General features: G+C 39.7%; 1 protein-coding gene across 1 annotated transcript in view; it reads left to right on the forward strand.

The window, feature by feature from the left end:
* Positions 1–20,768, forward strand: part of FSTL1 (follistatin like 1) — a 103,939-nt gene extending 83,171 nt beyond the window's left edge. Inside the window, exons 6-11 of the mRNA XM_044670074.1 lie at positions 1,841–1,971; positions 10,063–10,181; positions 12,298–12,410; positions 13,115–13,225; positions 17,130–17,215; positions 20,567–20,768. Of these exons, the coding sequence (XP_044526009.1) occupies positions 1,841–1,971; positions 10,063–10,181; positions 12,298–12,410; positions 13,115–13,225; positions 17,130–17,215; positions 20,567–20,608 (602 nt within the window). The 3' untranslated portion in view covers positions 20,609–20,768. The remainder of the gene's footprint in view (positions 1–1,840; positions 1,972–10,062; positions 10,182–12,297; positions 12,411–13,114; positions 13,226–17,129; positions 17,216–20,566) is intronic.
* Positions 20,769–21,048: the final 280 nt, after the last annotated feature.

The following is a 21,048-nucleotide window of genomic DNA, read 5'->3' on the forward strand; positions in this document are numbered from 1 at the left end:
TGAAGTTTTCTTGGATACTGGAGTGGTTTACCATTTCCTTTTCCAGTGTGTTTCCATTTAACAGATGAAGAACTGAGGCAAATTAAGTGACTTGCCCAGAGTCACTGGGTAAGTGTCTGAAGCTGGATTTGAACTCCAATCTTCCTGACTCTACCCCCTGCACCAATAGCTGCCAGCTCACATGTATAGAAGTACTCTAAAATCTACTCAATGCTTTCCTTTCAATAAACCTATGAGGCAATTAGTACAAGTCATGCTTGTCTCTCTTTTACAGATGAGAAAATTGAGAGGCTAAGCAAGGATTAATTAATTAACCCCAAGGTCATGCAGTTAGCATGTAATGCCTGGAAATTCCATTAAACTCACTTTTATTTTTTCCCTGCCTTGCCACATTTTTGGGATGTTTCAGGCCTCTCATTATCCTGTGTCTTCACTACTTCTTCAACCTGAATGTCATGTCTGTAGTCGTTGTCTAATTCAGTGATTAAAAACATCGATGTGTTCAGGGCTCGAATGAAATCATAGATATAAAACACTTTGCAAACATTAAAAGTGCTATAAAAATGCCAGTTATTACTATGATTGTTATTATATTATTTTTGTTGTTATTAACCTAGTCCCCATGGGTGATGACTTCATTCCCTAAGCCTTCTACTGTACTATTGCTGAGTTCAAGCAATGTTTATAAAGCAACACAGGAGAGAACTAGTGAGTGTTTAACAACTGGGCTCTCTCTCTCTCTCTCTCTCTCTCTTTTTTTAAACCCTTACCTTCCTTCTTGGAATCAATATTGTGCATTGACTCCAAGGCAGAAGAGTGGTAAGGGCTAGGCAATGGGGGTTAAGTGGCTTGCCCAGGGTCACACTGCTAGGAAGTGTGGGCTCTCTATTTAAAAAAAAAATACAGGGGACAGTTGGGTAGCTCAGTGGATTGAGAGCCAGGCCTAGAGATGAGAGGTCCTAGGTTCAAATGTGGCCTCTGACACTTCCTAGGTGTATGACCCAAGGCAAGTCACTTAACCCCCATTGCCTAGCCCTTACCACTCTTCTGCCTTGGAACTAATATGTGGTATTTATTGATTCTAAGGCACAAGGTAAGGGTTTTAAAAAATTAAAATTTATTAAACATGCACATACATTTTAAAATTTAATCTGCATTTTTCTTACCTTCTTAAATCTATGCAATCAACAAAACAGTAAATCAAACCTTGATCTATAGCAGGTGCCAATTTCTGAGGTGTAAATGCTAACACTGAAAATTTAACATTCAGCTTAAGCTAGTTAGAGTTAAATGCATTCCTTTCTTGGAAATATTAATACTACCCCCAAATGGTATATAAGTTGACAGGGATGAGAAACTTGTATAATATGATTACTCTATATGATGAGATAGAATAGCCACATTAAATACTGGAATGGTTTGCCATTTCCTTCTCCTGCTCATTTTGCAGATGAGGAACCTGAGGCAAACAATTGACTTACCCAGGATCACAGAGCTAGGAAATGTCTCAGGCCAGATTTGAACTTAGCATGATAAGTCTTCTTGACTCCAGGCCTGGTGCTCTATCCACTGCACCACCTAGCTGCCCTTCATCTTGCTCATCTCTACCTATAACACATGAAGTAAGCATGGGCCTCCCAAGCAGTTTTTTTCCCCTTTATCTTCTAATCAGGACATTAAAATTAATTAAAAGTCCTTTAAGATGTTTTTTCTCTCCTACATCTCTCTTCCCTATATTCTCTGCTATCTTTCTTTCACTCTACTTATTTCTGACTTTCTCTGTCTCTTCCCCACCATGTTCCCTCTCCTTTCTTTGATTTTTCTCATCTCTCTCCCACAGTGGTATGCTACCAGTCAGACCGAGATGAGCTCCGGAGGCGCATCATCCAGTGGCTGGAGGCCGAGATCATACCTGATGGCTGGTTCTCTAAGGGAAGCAACTACAGTGAAATCTTAGATAAATATTTTAAGGTAAGACATACATGGGTTCAAAATGCCTTCCCCCCCTTAAGTATGAGAACCTATTAGCAGCAGCTATGTCCAGCTACAGTGTATCTCCCCAGATGTTGTTCAGAAATATCTAACTCTTTGTGACTTCATAGACCATAGTTATCTATGGAGTTTTCTTGGCAAGGATACTGGATTGGTTTGCCATTTCCTTCTCCAGTGGATCCAGTGGGTCCTTTGGGGATCTTCCCAGAGCATAAGGGAAAAGAAACAAGCCAATCAACATTGATGTGAAGGGGAAAAGAGAAAAGAATAGGCATTTTCTGCTCCTGTTATTTGCCAGACACTTTCCCTAAGTACTTTACAAATATTAGATGATGCATTGGATGGAGTGGCTGGCCTAGAGTTGGCAAGACTTATATATTTTGGGGGCAACTAGGTGGCTCAGTGGATTGAGAGCCAGGTCCAGAGACAGGAGGTCCTGGGTTCAAATCTGGCTTCAGACACTTCCTACCTATGTGACCCTGGGGCAAGACACTCAACCCCCAATGCCTAGACCTTGCTCTTTTGCCTTGGAACTGATATTTAGTATTGTTTCTAAGATAGGAGGTAAAGGGTATTTTTTTTGTTGTGGTTTTTTAAAGTAATTATGTGCCAGGGCCGGAGATACAAAGAAAAACAAAATTAGTCTACATTCTAATTGAAGAAACAACATATAAAAAACTTGTCCATAGTGGAGCAGCTAAGTGGCTCAGTGGATTGAGAGCCAGACTCAGAGATGGAAGGTCCTAGGTTCAAATCTGGCCTTAGACACTTCCTAGCTGTGTGACCCTGGGCAAGTCACTTAACCCCCACTGCCTAGCTCTTCCCTTTCTTCTGTTCTTCTGCCTTGGAACCAATACTTGGTTATCAATTCTAAGACGAAAGGTATGGGTTTTAAAAAATTGTCTCTAGGATGGACATGATGGTATATAGCTGTAGAACCAGCTGCTGGGGAGGCTGAGGTTTGTGAATTGCTTGATCTTGGGAGCTCTGAGTTACAATGAGTTATACTAATTCCTTGTCTGGCACCAGTATGGTAAGCTTCTGGCAGTGAGGGTTCTGGGGCTGCCTAAAAAGGGGAGAACCAGCCAACCTATGTCAGAATCAGAGTTGTTTAAAACTTCCCATGCTGTGAAAGACCTCTAAGAACTGATACAGAGTGAAATAAGCAGAACCAGGAGAGTATTGTACAAAGGTACAGCAATATTGTGGAATGTTCAAATGTGAGAGACTGAGCTAATTTCAGCAGTGCAGTGATCCAGCGGAATTCTGAGGGACTTATGACAAAGAATGGAATGCCAATCAGAGCGTATGATTTTTCAGTCCTTTATTTGAGCTTATGTTTTGGGGTTCTGGTTTTATAAGATTACTCACTTACAAAAATGAACAATATGGAATGGAATATATTTTGCATGATAATACATGTATAATTAATATTGAATTGCCTGCCAGCACTGGGAGGAAGAAGGGGAGAGAGGGGGAAGATAAGTTCAATCATATCGCTTAGGAAAACTTGTGTGTAAATTTGTTATAACAGGTAATTGGTAATAAATAAATGAAAGTTAAAAAACAACAACAAAAACTTTCCATGCTGTTTGGAGTGGGATTGGGCTTGTGAGTACCATACTGGCACCAGTATGGTAAGCTTCTGGCAGTGAGGGTTCTGGGGCTGCCTAAAAAGGGGAGAACCAGCCAACCTATGTCAGAATCAAAGTTGTTTAAAACTTACCATGCTGTGAAAGACCTTTCTAGCCTAGGTGAGACAGAGATTCTAATTTTTTAAAAAATGTACATAAAAGGTATCTACAGTAGAAATGGAAAGTGATCTCAGAGGAAAGATGCTACCAATGTGGAAGGGAAGGGGTGAGAGATATACAGCCAATAAATTTAAATCCATCCAGATTCAGACAACCTAAACATGTGTCCATCTGATCACAAAGAGACAGATGGACACAGAGACAGTTTCATATAGACATGAAGAGATGCAAACACACATGGACAACTACATGTTTGAATTTACATTGTAAATCACTGCGAGGTCTGCCTCAATATAAATACACAGGCCCAGAGATAAACCATCACTGATACACACAGCTGTGAATGACAATTAGGCCTCCCTTAGCTACACACACCTACAGTGAATGACAATTAGGCATCCCTCAGAGACTGCCTAAAGGAGTGTGACTTAAGAGGTGGAGCTACAGCAGCAGCCTCCTAGGTGCTCCCTTGAAACCTGCTAAATAGAATGAGGAGAAAGAAAAGGTGTAGGAGCCTTAAATAATTCATTACCTGCCAGCATCTGCTTATCGGGATCTGCTTCTGGCCCTTTGCCTCAGTCCCCCAGCATTCCCCACCTCAGCTAGAGGCCACCCGGTTTCCATTTTTACCCTCCAGATCAGAAGCACCTAGGGTGGGATTAGCTCCTGGCCCACAGGAGCCATGAAGGGCAGAACTGGGAGATTGTTTCTGGAATTGAGCCATGTTTTTGACATCATTGAATGTTCCTGTTTACATTTGCCTTTTTTCAGCTCCTGCAAAGTCCCTGACTCCTGGCCATTTGGCTGACCTAGTGTCCTAGGCCAGGGAAACTGGGGCTAAAGTGGCAATATTTGCTAAGCACCTAATTAGCAAGAATAAAACAGCATTCTGACTGACCCTTTCTTCCTCCCCCCAAACTGAGGGTACCTCTGGGCCACTGTATCTGGGTAAACAAATTCCTACTCATAGCTTGGTTTGTGTCTAACCTGCCTCTTTTCAAAGTACCTCTTTGCCTCCTAATTAAAGGGATAATTCTAGATCCAGACAGTGAAGCCTGAGGTCAAAATGTGTCCAGTCAGGCATTATACAGGTTAACACAGAACTAGGGTCAAAGTCAGACAGGTCCTCAGAGGAGTGGAAGCAAGCTGTAATATGCCAGAGACAAAGATACCTTAGAAGTAAGACAAAGCCCACCTTGGATCAGAAGTCTTTCAAAATCTTTCTTAATAATTACTTGTTCCAGGAGCAGCTAGGTGGCTCAATGGATTGAGAACACAGGAGGTCCTGGGTTCAAATCTGGTCTTAGACACTTTCTAGCTGTGTGACCCTGGGCAAGTCATTTAACCCCCATTGTCTAGCTTGAATCATTCTTCTACCTTGGAACCGATACATGGTATTGATTCTAAGATGGAAGGCAAGAGGTTTTTTGTTTTTGTTTTTTAATTAGTTAATTAAAATACATGTTTAAATGCTTGTTCCGTTCTCCAATTCCTATCACTGGAGGATCCAGGGATTGATTTTCCTGCCCATAGAGCTGGGTAAAGGCTTTTATAGGACCATCAAACCCAGTAGCTCTTGCCATGAGTGGCATCTCTAGAAACCCTCTAGAAGGAACCAGATTGTAAAAATGTTTTGAAAGAAAGACCTCACTTCATTTCGGTCAAAGAATCGATTCATTTTTTTAAATGTATTTATTTGTTCGTTGGTTACATTAAAATTTCCAGGTATTTCCCTCCCTCCTATCCCCACACTAGATTAAAAAAAAAAGAGTTTTAATTGTCTTAAAGATTCAAATTTCTATCAACCACGTGTGAGCCATGAAACTCAGACCAGGCCTTTCTCAACTCAGCCACCCGGGAAAACATAGCCACACTGACTCCATTGCTTGGTACATAGACAGTCCTTCAGGTTGAAGTATCCCAGAAGGGGGTGGGTGGGTGAAGCACATCAAAGAACCAGGCCAGGAATAAGAGGAGGGAGGAGAAAGGGACTTGGACTGGGCACTCTAGATAAGATAAATTGCTGTTGGCAGGAGTTTGTTAGGAACACAAGGCATTGTCATGGTAATTACAGCATTGGGGAGCTCAGAGACCCAAACCTCTCCACAAGGAGGGGTTTGGGACTTTGTAGTGTTAATAATGGGCCTTTGGTGACATGGTGCCTCAGGTATATTAGACACCTGCAATTACATTTGATTACTGGGTACTTATATCACACTCCTACATCCACACACCTCCATCCACCCCTCTTCTACAAACATACACTTAAACAAGCTCTCATCTAAAAATGTGCAAATTCCCTTGAGAAAAATCTTTGCTAAAAGGTCTTCGCTTCCGTCACAGAATTTCTCTTCTTGACCCATGAGCCAAGTGCTTTCACAACTTTACCTGGATTTGATTGAAGGACTTTCCTTTCCACTCTCAGCTGACCTGATTAGGAAATTATTAGCATTGAGAGCAATACTGGCTCATGTTTGGGCACCTCTTATCCACTGCTCTCAGGCAGTTGTCAGTTGGTACCAAATTCAGGTGACTTAATGTGGCAAAATCTAAACCAGGAAAACAAGGATGTCTCATCTCCTAGCTTACCTTTCAGTTCCTTCACTCACAAGGGGATCATCAACGAAATCACATCTCGCTGGCATGTTTATAAGAAGGATTTGACAGTGACTGTATTTTTATCTTCAGTCACTGGGATTTTAATTTCCATTGTTCAAGCTGACTCCGGATAGAAATAAGAAGCCTGATCACAAGGTCAAAGATCTTTAGAAACTATGGCTAATTAGTTATTGACAGCAGACAGCCTAAAGGGTATGTACCTGGACTCTTGTTTGTTATCTATTTTCTAGTGTTACATTACCCTTTGGGTCCAAATGTTACCTTGGAGTGGTCCTTATCCTGGTGAACCCTGCCATTCCCCTCTGAACATTCTCAAGAGGTTCAACAAGAGTGTCCAAAATGGATCTCTTGACAAACAGATTTTCTCACTATAACTCTATGAGATTAGTTGGAAAATAAATTTTCTCCCCATTTTACAGATGAGAAAATACAAGCATGCAGAGATGTATCCTTGTGCCTGGATTGAGATATAAAGGAAGATTCTACACATTAAGTGGTGCCAAGTACAAATTTAGACATTCTGAAAGGAGAATCTACTTCTCCTTCTGAGCTACTTTTCTATGCTCTGTATCAACACCTCTATACAACCTTCCTTATTGTTGTTCAATATTTCTTTTCATGTCTAACTCTTCATGAATCCATTTAGAATTTTTTTAAAGATACTGCAGTGATTTGCCATTTTCTTCTTCAGCTCATTTTACTGATGAGGAAATAGACAAATAGGGTTATGACTTAGCCAGAGTCACACAGCTAGAAAGAGTTTGAGATCAGATGTGAATTTAGGGAGATGAGTCTTCCTGACTCTAAGCCTGCCACCTTTCCCCAGTTGTATCGAGGGAGCAGATCAGAACTCAGTTGGGGCCAGAATGAGCTCAGGAACTTTAGGAATTGGCTGAGGCTCCATCAATCACCTAGCCTGTAAGAGCCTATCATGGGCCAGGCATTGTGCTAGGTGCTGATGATACAAAGACAGAAAAAAAGAAGCAGTCCTTTCCTTCAAAGACCTTATATTCTATTGACCTTACACTTATGGGGACAAATGACCAACTTAGGAGATTTGTTGTTGTTCTGTCATGTGTGACCCTGTGTGACCCCATTTGAGATCGTCTTGGCAAAGATCCTGGAGCGGTTTGCTCTTTCCTTCTCCAGTTCATTTTACAGATGAGGAAACTGAGGCAAAACAGGGTTAAATGACTTGCCCAGGGTCACAGAGCTAGGAAGTACCTGAGACTAGACTTGAACTCATGAAGATGAGTCTTCCTGATTCCAAGCCCAGTGTTCTATCCACTGTGCACATAGCAAGGACTTGACCATAATGCAACTCTCCAACTTACACTTAACTAGAAATGAGTACCCTTAGTGATCCAATGCTATATTCTTAGAGATTGCCTAGTGTTATAGTCCTCACCCATCAAGCACATCATTTATAGCTTAAAAGAATACTACACTATAAAAATCATACCTATAAGATCACAAATGATGATTTTGAAGGTAGCTAAGAAATGATGGTCTAGTCCAATCTTTTGATTTTAAAAGTGAGAAAACTGAGGCTCTGAGAAATGAAATGACCTGTTCCAAATCACAGTGATAGTAACTAGCCATGCCAGAATTCAGATTCAAGTTTTATGACTCAAAGTTCAAAATTCTTTCTACTTTACCATACTATTTCTTATCCTTCCAGATCTTAGTCACTTAGCCCTGTGTGATAGGCAGTATAAGTGTCATTAGTACATATAAACCATTCAGGGCCCAGAAAACTTAAGTAGCTTTCCCATAAGCACATAGCTAATAAATGGTAGAGCCAGAACTCAAAAACAGATATTTTGGTTCTAAGTCCTGTATTCATTGCACATGATGCCCTAAAAAATAATAATCCTGTACATCAGGAAACACTTCCATTATAATTTACAAAGTACTTTCATCCAAACAAGTAAGGTATAATTATTACCTACTTTAATTCTCAGAACAACCCTATAAGATGAGACCAGTATTATTATCTCCTTTGGAAAAATAAGAGAAATGAGACTCGAGTTAAAAGTAACTCACCCCAGGAATTAATCATGCAAAGATAAGATTAATAAAATCATTGTTATATGAGATAGCCTAAAAGTCTTTCCAGTAAGATCAGAGATAAAGCAAAAGATTAACATTTTTGTAAAAAAAGGATTAATAAAATCTCAGACATGGTTGATCTCTTGTTTTTGCTACACTTTTGTCCCCTTCTTTCCTTTTTTATTATTATTTAGGCTAGCTGGGGAGGAGAAGCGAAGAGATGTATTTTAAAGTGAAGATGATATAAAAACAAAAATTATCATGAAGAACTAAGGGGGAAAGAAAAGAGGGAGGGGAAAGAGGCATAGTCATCCATCTTAGGCATTCTAGTAGAATCCAGAGAACCAGCTGGCAATGTAAGGAGATGGAGGTCATAGCATCATAGATTCAGTGCCAGAAGGGAACTAAGCTAAGACTACCAAGCTCCTCATTTTACAAATGAATAAACTGAGACTTGCATAAGGTCACAGAGCAAGTGTGAAGTAGAATTAAAATTTAAATATTCCTGATTGAAACCCAGCTCTCTCTCCACTGAATCAACCCTTTCTTGGATTTAAGGATGCTTCAGTGATCTATGAGCAGTCTAAATCCATTATAGTCATTTCTCCAATAGCTGCCCCAGGGCAACTGCTACCTTTCTCCATTCCTGGTTTGGTCACTTATTAGTCATATGACTCTCTTTCCAGGGCTTCAGTGCCTTCATCAGAATACTAGGAGTGAAGGGGAAGAGATGAGATGATCTCTGAGGCCCCTTTTAGCCCTTGCATGACTATAAAGTAACTCTGTCCTAACTGCTCAGCCCCAGCTTGTATTCAAAGGTATTTCATTGCTGTCTGGGCAGGCATTCTCCTCAGGGACATCCTTTACTTTCTTCTGTGGAGATATGGAGGAGGTCAGAGGAGTATCTGAATACCTCACAGATTTGTGATGTTATAGCTATCATCCTCTTAGTGTCTAGTACAGGTGAAAAGATAAATATATTTAGGCCAAATTGAAAGAGATAATCAAGGAAACTACATTATGCTAAAATATATTATAGACAATGAAGTAATTTATATGATAAAGGCTTCATTTCTTAACTATATGCTAAGGAAAGAACTGAGTCAAATTTATAAAAAAGAAGAACCATTCTCCAACTGATAAGTGGAGAAAAACATAGCAAGAACTATATGAACTGATGCAAAAGGAAGTAAGAACCAGGAGATCATTGTGCATAGTAACAGCAATATTGTAATGATGATGAAATGCAAAAGACTTGGCTACTCTGATCAATACAACAATCCAAGAAAGTTCCAAAGGTTTCCTAAAGAAAAACTGCTGTTCACCTCTAGAGAGATCTGATACACTCTGAGTTCACATTGAAGTATCATTTTCTAACGTTTTTCTTGCCTTTTTTGAAATATGATTAACATAGAAATATGTTTTGCATGATTTCACATGTGTAATTGTTGTGTAAGTGTTGGAGGAGTTTGAAGGGAGGGAGAGAATTTAGAACTCAAAATTTAAAAAGAAAAGAATGTTAGAAATAAATAATAAATTAAAAATTATTTTAAAAGATGAATATGTTTAGTCAGACAATAAAAGGAAATATGAAGCCATCATTGTCTACCATTTGTCCACATTTACCCTTTACCCTTTTTTTTAGAGTTATGATGATGGAGACTCCCGCTTGGACTCCAATGAGTTTCTGAAATTTGTGGAACAGAATGAAACAGCCATCAACATCACCACCTATGTCAACCAAGAGACCAACAAGCTGCTCAGGTGCCTAGAATTTGGGATGACTTATATTAGGGATGGTTGGATGGGAGAAACGGAGAAAGATTCCTTCTATGTACAAAAGAACTACTTCTATGAGGATGTAAAAAGTACAGTACCAGTTTCATTTATTTTCTGTTGCTTCTTATTGTTGTAGGGTTTTTTTTTAAAGCATTTCACATTCATAGTTTACAAAGCATTTTCCTTATAACAACCCTGTAAGGTAGATATCATAATTATTTTGATTCCCATTTTACTTGGGATGCAAACTCATTATGACTTGCTATTGAACATTCAACTTGATTGAAACAACTTAACGACAATAACAATTTTATAGATAAGGAAACTAAGGCAGATAAATTTGCCCAGGGTCACACAACTAGTCTAATATTGGATTTTAATTCTGTTCTTCCAGACTCTAACATTCAGTATTCAATCTCCTGGGTTGCTTAGCTGCCTTTCGAGTTGGCTATATAATCAAGAGGGCCTAAATTCAGTTCTTGTCTTCTGATAGTAATGAATATGAGATCCTAGGTAAGACAGTTAACCCCAAAGTATCTCCAGGTAGCTCTCTTAAATTTTGAATTACAGAACAGCTTCTAAACTGCATTAGTCAAAGGAGTTTTTTCATAACTAATTCTCTTGTTGTTGTTTAGTCATTTCAGTCCTATGTCACTCTTCATGATCCCATTTGAGGTTTTGTTGGTAAAGAAACTAGAGTGGTATGTCATTTCCTTCTCCAGCTCATTTTACAGATGATAAAAATGAGGCAAAAAGGATTAAGGGACTTGCCTAGGGTCACACAGTTAGTAAGTGTCTGAGATAAGATTTAAACTCATGAGGATGATTCTTCCTAATTCCAAGCCCAGTGCTGTATCCATTAAGTCACCTAGCTGCTCTCAGCTGGTTCCCTCCACAACTGAAATCATAAGTTTAAGCCAAAAAACAAAATAAAACAAACAAACAAAAACACCTCATTATTTTTTACTGGAGATCATTGTAAGACTTAAATAGTACAGAGTAGATACAGCATGATGTTTGAAATAAATCCAAAATATCCAAACCAAAAAAAATTTAGAATGGGTTTCTAAGTGAAAGAATAAATAACACTTTAGAGAAAGTTCCTGAGAAGGTAATTATTGCCTCCTGTCAGGCCTGAAGTTAGGAAGACTCATCTTCCTAAGTTCAACTCTGACCTCAAACACTTGCCAACTGTGTGATCCTGGGCAAGTCATTAAAACCTCTTTGCCTCAGTTTCCTCATCTGTAAAGTGAGCTGGAGAAGAAAATAGCAAACGATCCCAGGATCTTTGCCAAGAAAACCCCTAATGGGGTCAGAGAGTTGGGCACGACAGAAACAACTAAACAACAACAGTTTTAAGTGTGTTGTTGTAGAAAGGAAGGACACTGTAATAGTAAGGTTTGCAAGGGCAAGAGCATTTGTTGACCATAATAGAAAAATCATTCAGGAAAATACCACTTAGTACAGCAAAAACATTTGGACAGTCCAAGGGATCTGCCATCCAGGCAATTAATAGGCTAATTCATGGATTAATATTTATATTGCCATGAGATTTAGGGCTGGAGGGGACCTTAAAGATCATGTAGTCCAACTCACTTTACAGGTAAGGAAACACTTATGTAGGACTTAAATTAATATCCAACACTCGAAGAATTATATTTTACAAAGTTTATTAATAATCACATGAAGTAGGAGGAATAAAAGGAAATAGAAATAGAAAAAACCCAATGACCTAACAAAATTAAGACCACGTGACTAAGTTGTCCTTGCCTGTTTAAAAAGCCTACTCCACCGAAGCCCTGACAGGAAGACAAGAGAGCGAGAGGTGGGGCTACACTAAATTTATATCCTCCCTACATCAGCATGTAACATGAGGAGATGGGGTGCTGGGAATTGTAGTTTTTTAGGGTAACAGATTCTAATTACACACCTAGAGATGTCAATTGATTTGAAATGGTAAAGATGATTAGTACTTGCCAGCTACTGGCAGACACTGATTTTACAGTAGAAATCCCTGCTGGCTATCCCTGGGGATAGTGGCTTTGTGGAGCAGAGCTAAGGTCTTCCTGCTGACCCTGTTCTCTCTTATGTCTTGTTTCAGGGGACTCTGCATCGATGCTCTCATTGAGCTCTCAGATGAGAATGCTGATTGGAAACTCAGTTTTCATGAATTCCTCAAGTGCCTCAACCCTTCTTTCAACCCTCCTGAAAAGAGTAAGCTTTTTCTATCTTACCTCATAAGGGAGGTTTTCATGGTCATAGGACTAAGGAGTGTTGGGATCTCCCAATTCAATTCAGTATTTCAGTAAGCATTTGTTGAGCACCTACTATGTGGTGGATACTACTTACTACTACTGGGATGGGTGCTTGGGATACAAAGACTTGACCATTCCCCAATTGATGGATATCCCCTCAATTTCTGATTCTTTGCCACTACAAAAAGAGCTGTTATAATATTTTTGTACAATGTAAAACTCAGTGGAATCTGTGCATTGGCTAGCGGGGTTGGAGGTAGGGGTTTGGGGGAGAAGGAAAGAACATGAAACATGTAACTATGGGAAAATATTCAAAATTTTAAAAAAATTAAAATTAAAAAAATTAAATATTTTTGTATAAGTAGATCCTTTCCCTTTTTTCATTCTCTCTTTGGGATACAGACCCAGTAGTGGCATTACCAGATCAAATGGTATGCACACTTTTATCACCCTTTGGGCATAGTTACAAATTGCCTTCCCAAATGTTTGGATTAGTTCACAGCTCCACCAACAATGCCTTAGTGTTGGGGGAGATATAAAAACAGAATAAGGCATGTTCTCTTGATTCACAAAAAAAGAAGGATAAAATGTCCTAATGAAAAGTCCAAGCGACAAACTGTACTGAAATCACTGCCTCCATTTTTTTTTTTTTGGCCTCAATAGAATGTGCCCTGGAAGATGAAACCTATGAGGATGGAGCTGAGACCCAGGTGGAATGTAACCGCTGTGTCTGTGCCTGTGGGAACTGGGTCTGTACTGCCATGACCTGTGAGGGTAAGTTGTGCTCCAGGTTCAACAAAGAAAGAAGGTTCCTTTATATGTTCAGCAGGAGATAAGGATGAGGATATGGGTTGGAACTGGATCACAATTTGGAAGGACATACTTGTGCTTGTACTCTTGCTTTGGAAGAGCACTGATGGTCACCACCCAGAAATACTGACTTCAGAAAACACATGAGGCCCATGGAGGTATTTGGGAAGAAGGCCCAAGGAGTAGACAGGACCTTTGATAGTCAATCAAAGTGTGATAGTATACTAAGTTGATAGGATTAGGAGGATGTACTACAGGTAAAAATCACTTAAGTGTTCAAAAGCTAAAGGGAGAAAAGAGGGAGAACTAGGCCAAGTTCTTCAGGCACCAAGAGACACTGGTAAACCCTCTGAGACAGAAATGTGTAACTTAGCAGGGTAGGCAGAAACACAGAAGGTTAGAACTTAAAGGGAATTCTAGAGGTTATCTAGTCAGAATTCCAGAACTGGTGATATAGGGCCATTAGTCAAGAATGTAGGATTGATGGCAACAAAAGTAAATAATCTGAGCTTGTACAATTTAGAGGCAGCATGGTACAGTTGGGAGCTTCTCAAAGTATGGTCTAGGGTTCTCCAAAACTTTTTTAGGGAATCCTTGAAGTCAAAACTATTTTCATGATAATACTAAAAGAATTTCAAATACAGTAAATATCAATAGTTGAATCCACATAAACAAAAGTTCTTGGGCGGAAGGAGGCAAGGGGAATCATCAATGGTTTTGAAGAGTATAATGGGATCCCTAAGACAAGAAAGGTGGAGAACTGCTTATATAGGGAACAGGATACTTATAATCATGAGGACTTAAGCTCTAATTCTGCCTCAAATACTTATATGACCCTGGACAAATCACTTAATATCTGTGTCTCAATTCTCTCATCTGCAAAATGAAAAGAAGAGAAGAAGCAGTTGGATTCTGGCCTCTAAGATACTTCTAGCTCTAAACAGATAATCTTATGAATATATAGAAGCCAAAGGCCAATGGGAGTAATGATTTTTTTTTAAAACCTTACCTTCCATCTCAGAATTAATACTTAATATGGGTTCCAAGGCAGAAGAGAGGTAAGGGTGTTTTGCCCAGAATCACACAGCTTGGAAGTGTCTGAGGCCAAATTTTAATACAGCATCTCCTATCTCTGGAACTGTCTCTCTATCCACTGAGCCATCTAGGTGCCCTGGAGTAGTAGCATTATATTTAAAAAATGAATTTTTAAAAAATGATTGTAGAGGTCAAGAGAAGTGAATTAAGGCCAGACAGATTTTCAGCATTTTGATGTTGCACTGGTACTTGGGTGGCAACGGGATGGCTTGGCCAAGAAAGGATCAGGTACTACAAGCCAGGCAGCCCAAAGATCAAATGCATACTCATACTCAGAAAAATAAATAAGTACTAGAAGCCCAAGAAGCCAGGGAATCAAATTCAAGAAGATCAGTCAAAACAGGGACCAGGAATCCAAACTAGGGCCTGAGAAGCATAAAAGGCTCAGAAAAAAGGTCTGAACAGACATAGATAAGGCATCCAAAGAACCAGCAGCAGCCCTAGGTCTGCTCTCAAAGTACTCAAGCTAGCAACAACTCAACTCACTAGGCCAGAGAAGGGAGTAATAGGGGGAAAGGGAAGACTAGTTCCTGATAGGAAGAGCACGAGGAAGTTGTAGATTTGCAGTACATTGGGAGAGTCAAAGCCAGACAAATTGTCAGGAGTCATGGGTTCAAGGGACCAAAGTTGAGAGAATCTTGCAATTGGCTGGCTTTCCATGGATCTAATGACTCAAAGGATGCTCCAGGGTGAGTATGTCCATTTGCCAGATCCTTTGCTGCTCCTGAGGGTAGCCCTCAGTTTCCAGACTGTCCTGCAATGAGAATTTAATTGGTTTATAGAAGTAAAAGCAATCATTGCAATAATATGCCTTATAACGTATGCCAACAAGAGCCAAAAAGCTAGAGTCAGTGGTGGAGGAGAGCTCTTCTCTTGACACAGAGCCTGATTTTCAGTCCTAGTTACCAGACAAAAAATGGTGACTGGAGTATTTTGTGGAAGGTTTACTATGGTGTGGGTTATAGATCAATCAATCAGTAAACATTTATTAAATGTCTACTCTGTGCCAAATGCTAGGCAACTAGGTGCTGCAATGGATAGAGCACCGAGTCTGGAGTTAGGAAGACCTAAATTCAAATAAAGAACAAATTTGAACTGGTCCTAGAACAATGGAAAAGCTATAGATATGAGCCCTGCTATGGACTCTGTTTGCCCTCCAAGGTTGGGTTTAGATAAGTTGGAAGAATAGCACATCTATAAGGTGCTATTTGCATACGTGAAAGTAATCCTATATCACTGAATTCATAATATTATATTATTAAATTTTTAGACCTATGTCTTGATCGGTATAAGGAGCTGCCAGGGAAGAATTTTATTTGCCAATGAAGATCAATTGATAGGTAAACGTTTATTAAATGCATACCATATGCTAGATGGTAGGCAGCTAGGGAGGCTACAATGGATAGAGCATCAGGTCTGGAATCAGGAAGATCTGAATTCAAATGTGACCTCAGATACTTACTAGCTGTGACCCTGGGCAAGTCATTTAATCCTGTTTTCCTCAGTTTCCTTGAAATGACTGAAAAATGTGCCAGACACTGTGCTAAGTGCTGAATCAGTCCTTTCTTGGCAACTTAAGAGTTAAGAGAATTGTCTAATGAGCAATTAAATGTCTTGTTCAGGACCATGCAACCAATATGTGTCACAGGCAGGACTAAAATATCCTGACTTTAAGAGAATAGGAATTCTCTAATCATTACCCCACATTGCCTCTTCTTACTTTATTCTTTTCTTTACACCATGTTGCTTGGCATTTTGAGGACATTGGGTAGAATGTGGCACCAGATGATCTTCAAATTCAAAGAAATGGAGTTATAACTAAGAAACCTGTTCTTCCATATCATGTACTTGTGTCTTGGAATAAATTTTTATTTGTATCGTTTGTTTTTAATCACTTACATTTCCCAGTGTACATTTTCCCCTACTCTCGTCCCTCCATAGACATCCCTTAACAACAACAACAAAAAGTTCACCTTACCAACAAAAATTTCCCAACACATCACAAAATATCTGACATCTGAAATTTTTCATGCCCATAGTCCCCAATCTCTGCAAAGAAGAAAGGAGGTTACCTTTTCATGTCTCTTCTTTTGGGCCAAGTTTGGACATTCGAATTTTATAGTATTCATTTTCTTTTGTTTGTTGTGACTGTTATCTCCTTTTTGGTGTATTTTCCTGTTTCTACTACATCGATCCATATAAGTCTTTTCATGCTTCTTTAGTCATCATACTTATAATTTCTTACATCTCTGTAATTACATTCATGGCCCACAATTTGTTTAGTCAGTCCTCAAATCACTGGGCACTTTCTTTGCTTCCAGTTGTTTGCTAACCCCCCAAAAGACTGCTCACTCTGTCTCTCTCTCTCTCTCTCCCTGGGGATCTGTCTCTCTGTCTCTGTCTCTCCCTCTCCATCCCTCTCTGCCTCTGTCTCTGTTTCTCTTTCTCTGCCTGTCTGTCTCTCTTCCCCTCCTTCCCTCCCTCTCTGTCTGTCTGTCTCTATCTCTCTGCTTGTCTCTGTCTCCATCTGTCTGTCTGTCTGTCTGTCTGTCTGTCTGTCTCTCTCTCTCTCTCTCTCCCTCTGTCTCTTTCCATATATATGTGTGTATATATAGATACACATATATAAAGAGACCAAACCACATACTTCTAGAGACAGATCCATATAGGAGTTAGTGGTCCCTATGAGGATCTCAATCAGGTAACTCTTATTATAATTCCCAAACTGGTTTCCTGCTTTAACTCTTCTCCTAAACCTGCCTTTTTCTTTCAGGAAAGAATCAGAAAGGGCAGCAGCCTAATGAGGAGCTGACTGAAGAGGAGCTGACCAGATATGTCCAAGAACTACAGAAGCATCAGGTAATGAGGAGCCTTTCCTTTTGTCCCAGAGATTGCCAAGCCTGACGATCCAATTTGCCCCTCTTACTCTGCTGCCTTAGAATGCGCAAATGGCCTGCTCTTTTATAGACGGTAACAGGGTCTACCCAAGGACATGAGGATCTCAACTGATGCTACTGTGATAAAAGCCATTAGATTCAGACTCTGTCATGGTTGACTTTCCAATTGATCTGCCTCACATAATTTGTGTTTATTCATGATGGCAGGATACAGCCTTGCAGAAAGTGGTGTTCATTACAGAATAGTGGGCCACAGAGTAAGTAATGCTGTTTTGATAATGAAGAAGTAGCACCAAACACCCATAAACCCTGCTACCAGGGGAGGTTGAGGCTGGTAGATCATTTGTTTGCAGGAACTCTGAGCTCTAGAGATCTATAGTAAACTCAACGCCAATGTGGTACACTCCTGGGATGCCTAAGGAAGAGCTAAACCAGCTCAGATTAGAAAAGGAACCAGTCTAAGATCTCATGCCAATCTTCATTGGAAATGGGCACATGAGTGGCTTCTGAGTACCCTGAAGGGGTTGTGGTAAACTGTTTCTGTACCCCAGGAAATATGATGCCAAAAGATTTTTTATCATGAGGTGGACACATAATTTTGAATCATCCCCAAACAAATAAGACCATGGAATGAACCAAGGCATAGCATCTAGATAGCCAAGCACTGACCAGTTAGTCAATCAACATTTATTAAGCTCTTGCTGTTTGCAGGGCATTAGGCTAAGTGTTATGCCAGAGAAGTCCCAGATTGGCCATTATTGGTTAATTCCCATTAGAATCACGATCTCCACCAAGAGGTGGGAAACAGGAAACCCATTTCAAATGATAGTCATTGGAACCTTGGATCTATTACTAGGCCAAGAGAAGGCATTCAGTTCAATCCATTTAATTTACATGCTAAACTTGTTATAAAATGTGAGTTTGAAGCGCTAAGGGAACATGAAAAATCCCTTTCACAAGAAGTGTTCAAAAACATCAGAAAACATATTTCCTCTAAAGTGTTTAAAGTACAAGAATGACTGAAGACAGGATCAACACAGGCAGCACTGTATAATAAAAAGAGCACAGGTTTGGGAAAACCCAAGTTAATAATCCAGCTTTGACACAAGTTGTGTGTTTGGCTCAGTTACTTAATAGCTGTGATCCTCAGTCTTCTTGTCTGTAAAATGGGGATAGTGCCTCTTAAAATTATTATAAGGAAAGTTCTTTATAAGTTTTAAGGTGCTTTAAAAGTTTTAACATTTAGATAAATGTTAGTTTTTCTTAGGAATCCCAGGGGTTTTCCTTCTAGCCCTATTATTTTAATATCTTACCAATCAGTAGTCTTTATCAATTAAATCCTCATTGTGCTCTAAACCCCAAACAAAGACAAAAATGAAAGGACATTTCTTGTCTCCAAGGAACCTATGGTTTATCATGGGAGCCTGTATTAGTCCATCAGTCAATCATTAAGTTTCTATTAAGTCACTATTATTTGCCAGTAGTTGTGCTATATCAGGGGGATGCCCCCAAAAAAGGCAAAAGAATAGTTCTACACTCAAGAAATTTACATTCTATCCTATAACAATATTAATTAATCAATTAAAATCAATACTTTTCATTTATAATATGCCAGGCACTGTGCTAAACACTATGGCTACAAAGCAAAGCAGAAACAATCTGTGCTCTCAAGAAACTTACATTTTAATGGGGAAAACTACATGTGTAAATCAGTGCAATACATTCAGAATAAATAGAAGATTGCTTCAGAGGGGACAGCACTAGCAGCTTCTGCCTCCTGGCTGTTCCACAAACAAGACACTCCATCTCTTGGCTCCAGGCATTCTCTATGCCTGTCTCTCATGCCTGGAAAGTTCTCTCTCCTCTACTCCAACTATTGACCTCTCTGACTTCCTTAACTCCCAATTAAAATCCCACTTCCTACAAGAAGTCTTCCTTAACCTCTTTTGATCCCACTTCCTTGTTATCCTGTATATCAATTGCTTCCTATATATTGGTTTGCCTATTGTCTCCTCCATTAGATTATAAGCTTCTTGAGGGCAAAGACTGTCTTGTGCCTCTGTTTTGTACCACCCGCCCTTAGTCCAGCCTGGCACATAGTAAGCACTTAATAAATGTTTATTAAATGAATGAACAGTGCTTGAGTAGAACTTTAAAGTAAGTCAGGAAATCTAAGAGTCAGAGGGTGACATTCGGGAGCATCTTAAGCATACAGGACAGGCTGTGCAAAGTAAATACTTATAAGTATATTTAAATACAAAATAATTTAGGTGAGGGGGGAGCACTCATGGGACCAGGAAGTGACACATGTAAAACCCAGTAGAATTGCTCGTTGGCTATGCGAGTGGGGTGGGAGAAGGGGAGAGAAAGAACATGAATCATGTAACCATGGAAAAATATTCTAAATTAATTAATTAAATAAAAAATTTCAAATAAAAAAAAGAAAAGAAAAGGGTGGAGTGCTTAGTAATGATGAGAGGTGAATCTGGAAAGAGCGAGCAAAGAGTATATCCACTCCTTTTTTCCTGGTCCCATCTATTAGAAGGCATGAAAGAAAGAACAGCCCTACTGGAGGGAGTGACTGACTACAGAGGAATCAGAGGATCATAAATGAGAATGGGAAGGAACTTTAGACCAAGGCAGTCATCATCTGGATGAAGACATTTGGAGTCAAAGATTAAGTAACTTGCCCAAGGTCACCCAGGTAGTAAGTGGCAGATCCTGGATTCCAAACCAGGTATTTCCACACCAAATCTGGCATACTCTCTACTACACTAGGCTGCCATTGAGTAATAGCAGAGGAAGGGGGAGACTTTACAGTGGCAAATGACTGACTCCAAATCACAGACTGTAAAGGAGAAGGGAGTAAAAAGAGGTTTCTTCCAATTTGACAACTGATGATTTTCAGAACTGCTGATGGCAAAAGGGAGCCTCATGCCATTCAACAGTAATAGCCACCTTCCCGTGTGTCAGCTTTACACATTTAAGCAATGCTAAGTTTAAAAAATGTGTCTGTCATAGCTTTTAAAAAAAGGATTAGGGATAGCTAAGTGGCTGAGTGGATTGGGAGCAGACCTAGAGATACAAGGAAGATGGGTTCAAATCTGACCTCAGACACTTCCTAATTGTGTGACCCTGGGCAAGTCACTTAATCCCTTTGCCTGACCCTTATCCCCTCTTCTGCCTTGGAACCAACACACAGTACTGATTCTAAGATGGAAAGTAAGGGTTTAAAGAAAAAAGGATTATTATCATAATGGAAATTGCTAGACAACATTCTCTAAAGCCATTTTTTTCTCCTTCCTTCTCAAAGGAGACAATGGAAAAGAATAAGTCGAGCACCAAAGAGATATAACAGAAGCTTCCAGCCCCTGAAGAAGGAACCCAGGGATTCTGCCTCCCGGCAGGTTCGACCTGTGCCCATTTACTTCAGTGCTGAATACCATATACACAAGTGTCTGCTACAGTCTCCAAATCACCAATATTTACATTATATAATGAGTTTTTTTCACTTATTTGTTTTTGTAATAAAGAAAGATGTGGGAGAAGAGACGGGGTGGGGCTATAACCTTTATGTCCTGGAAAGCTTTAAGGGAAACTGGAACTGGTACTTGAGGGACTCACTAAGGAGAATTCTTCCAAGTTATAGGAGGAGTCCTTTTGGATCAGAACCATATCCCAGTTCTGTGCAGCTCTCAGATGAGCTGTAGGAAATGCAATAATAGAATGCCAGGGAGATCTGTTAACGGGTGGGAGAGGGCTGGTGGCCATTCTGGATTGAAGGGAAAGGAGATT

The sequence above is a fragment of the Gracilinanus agilis genome, chromosome 3, assembly GCF_016433145.1.
Source record: "Gracilinanus agilis isolate LMUSP501 chromosome 3, AgileGrace, whole genome shotgun sequence".
NCBI lineage: Eukaryota > Metazoa > Chordata > Mammalia > Didelphimorphia > Didelphidae > Gracilinanus > Gracilinanus agilis.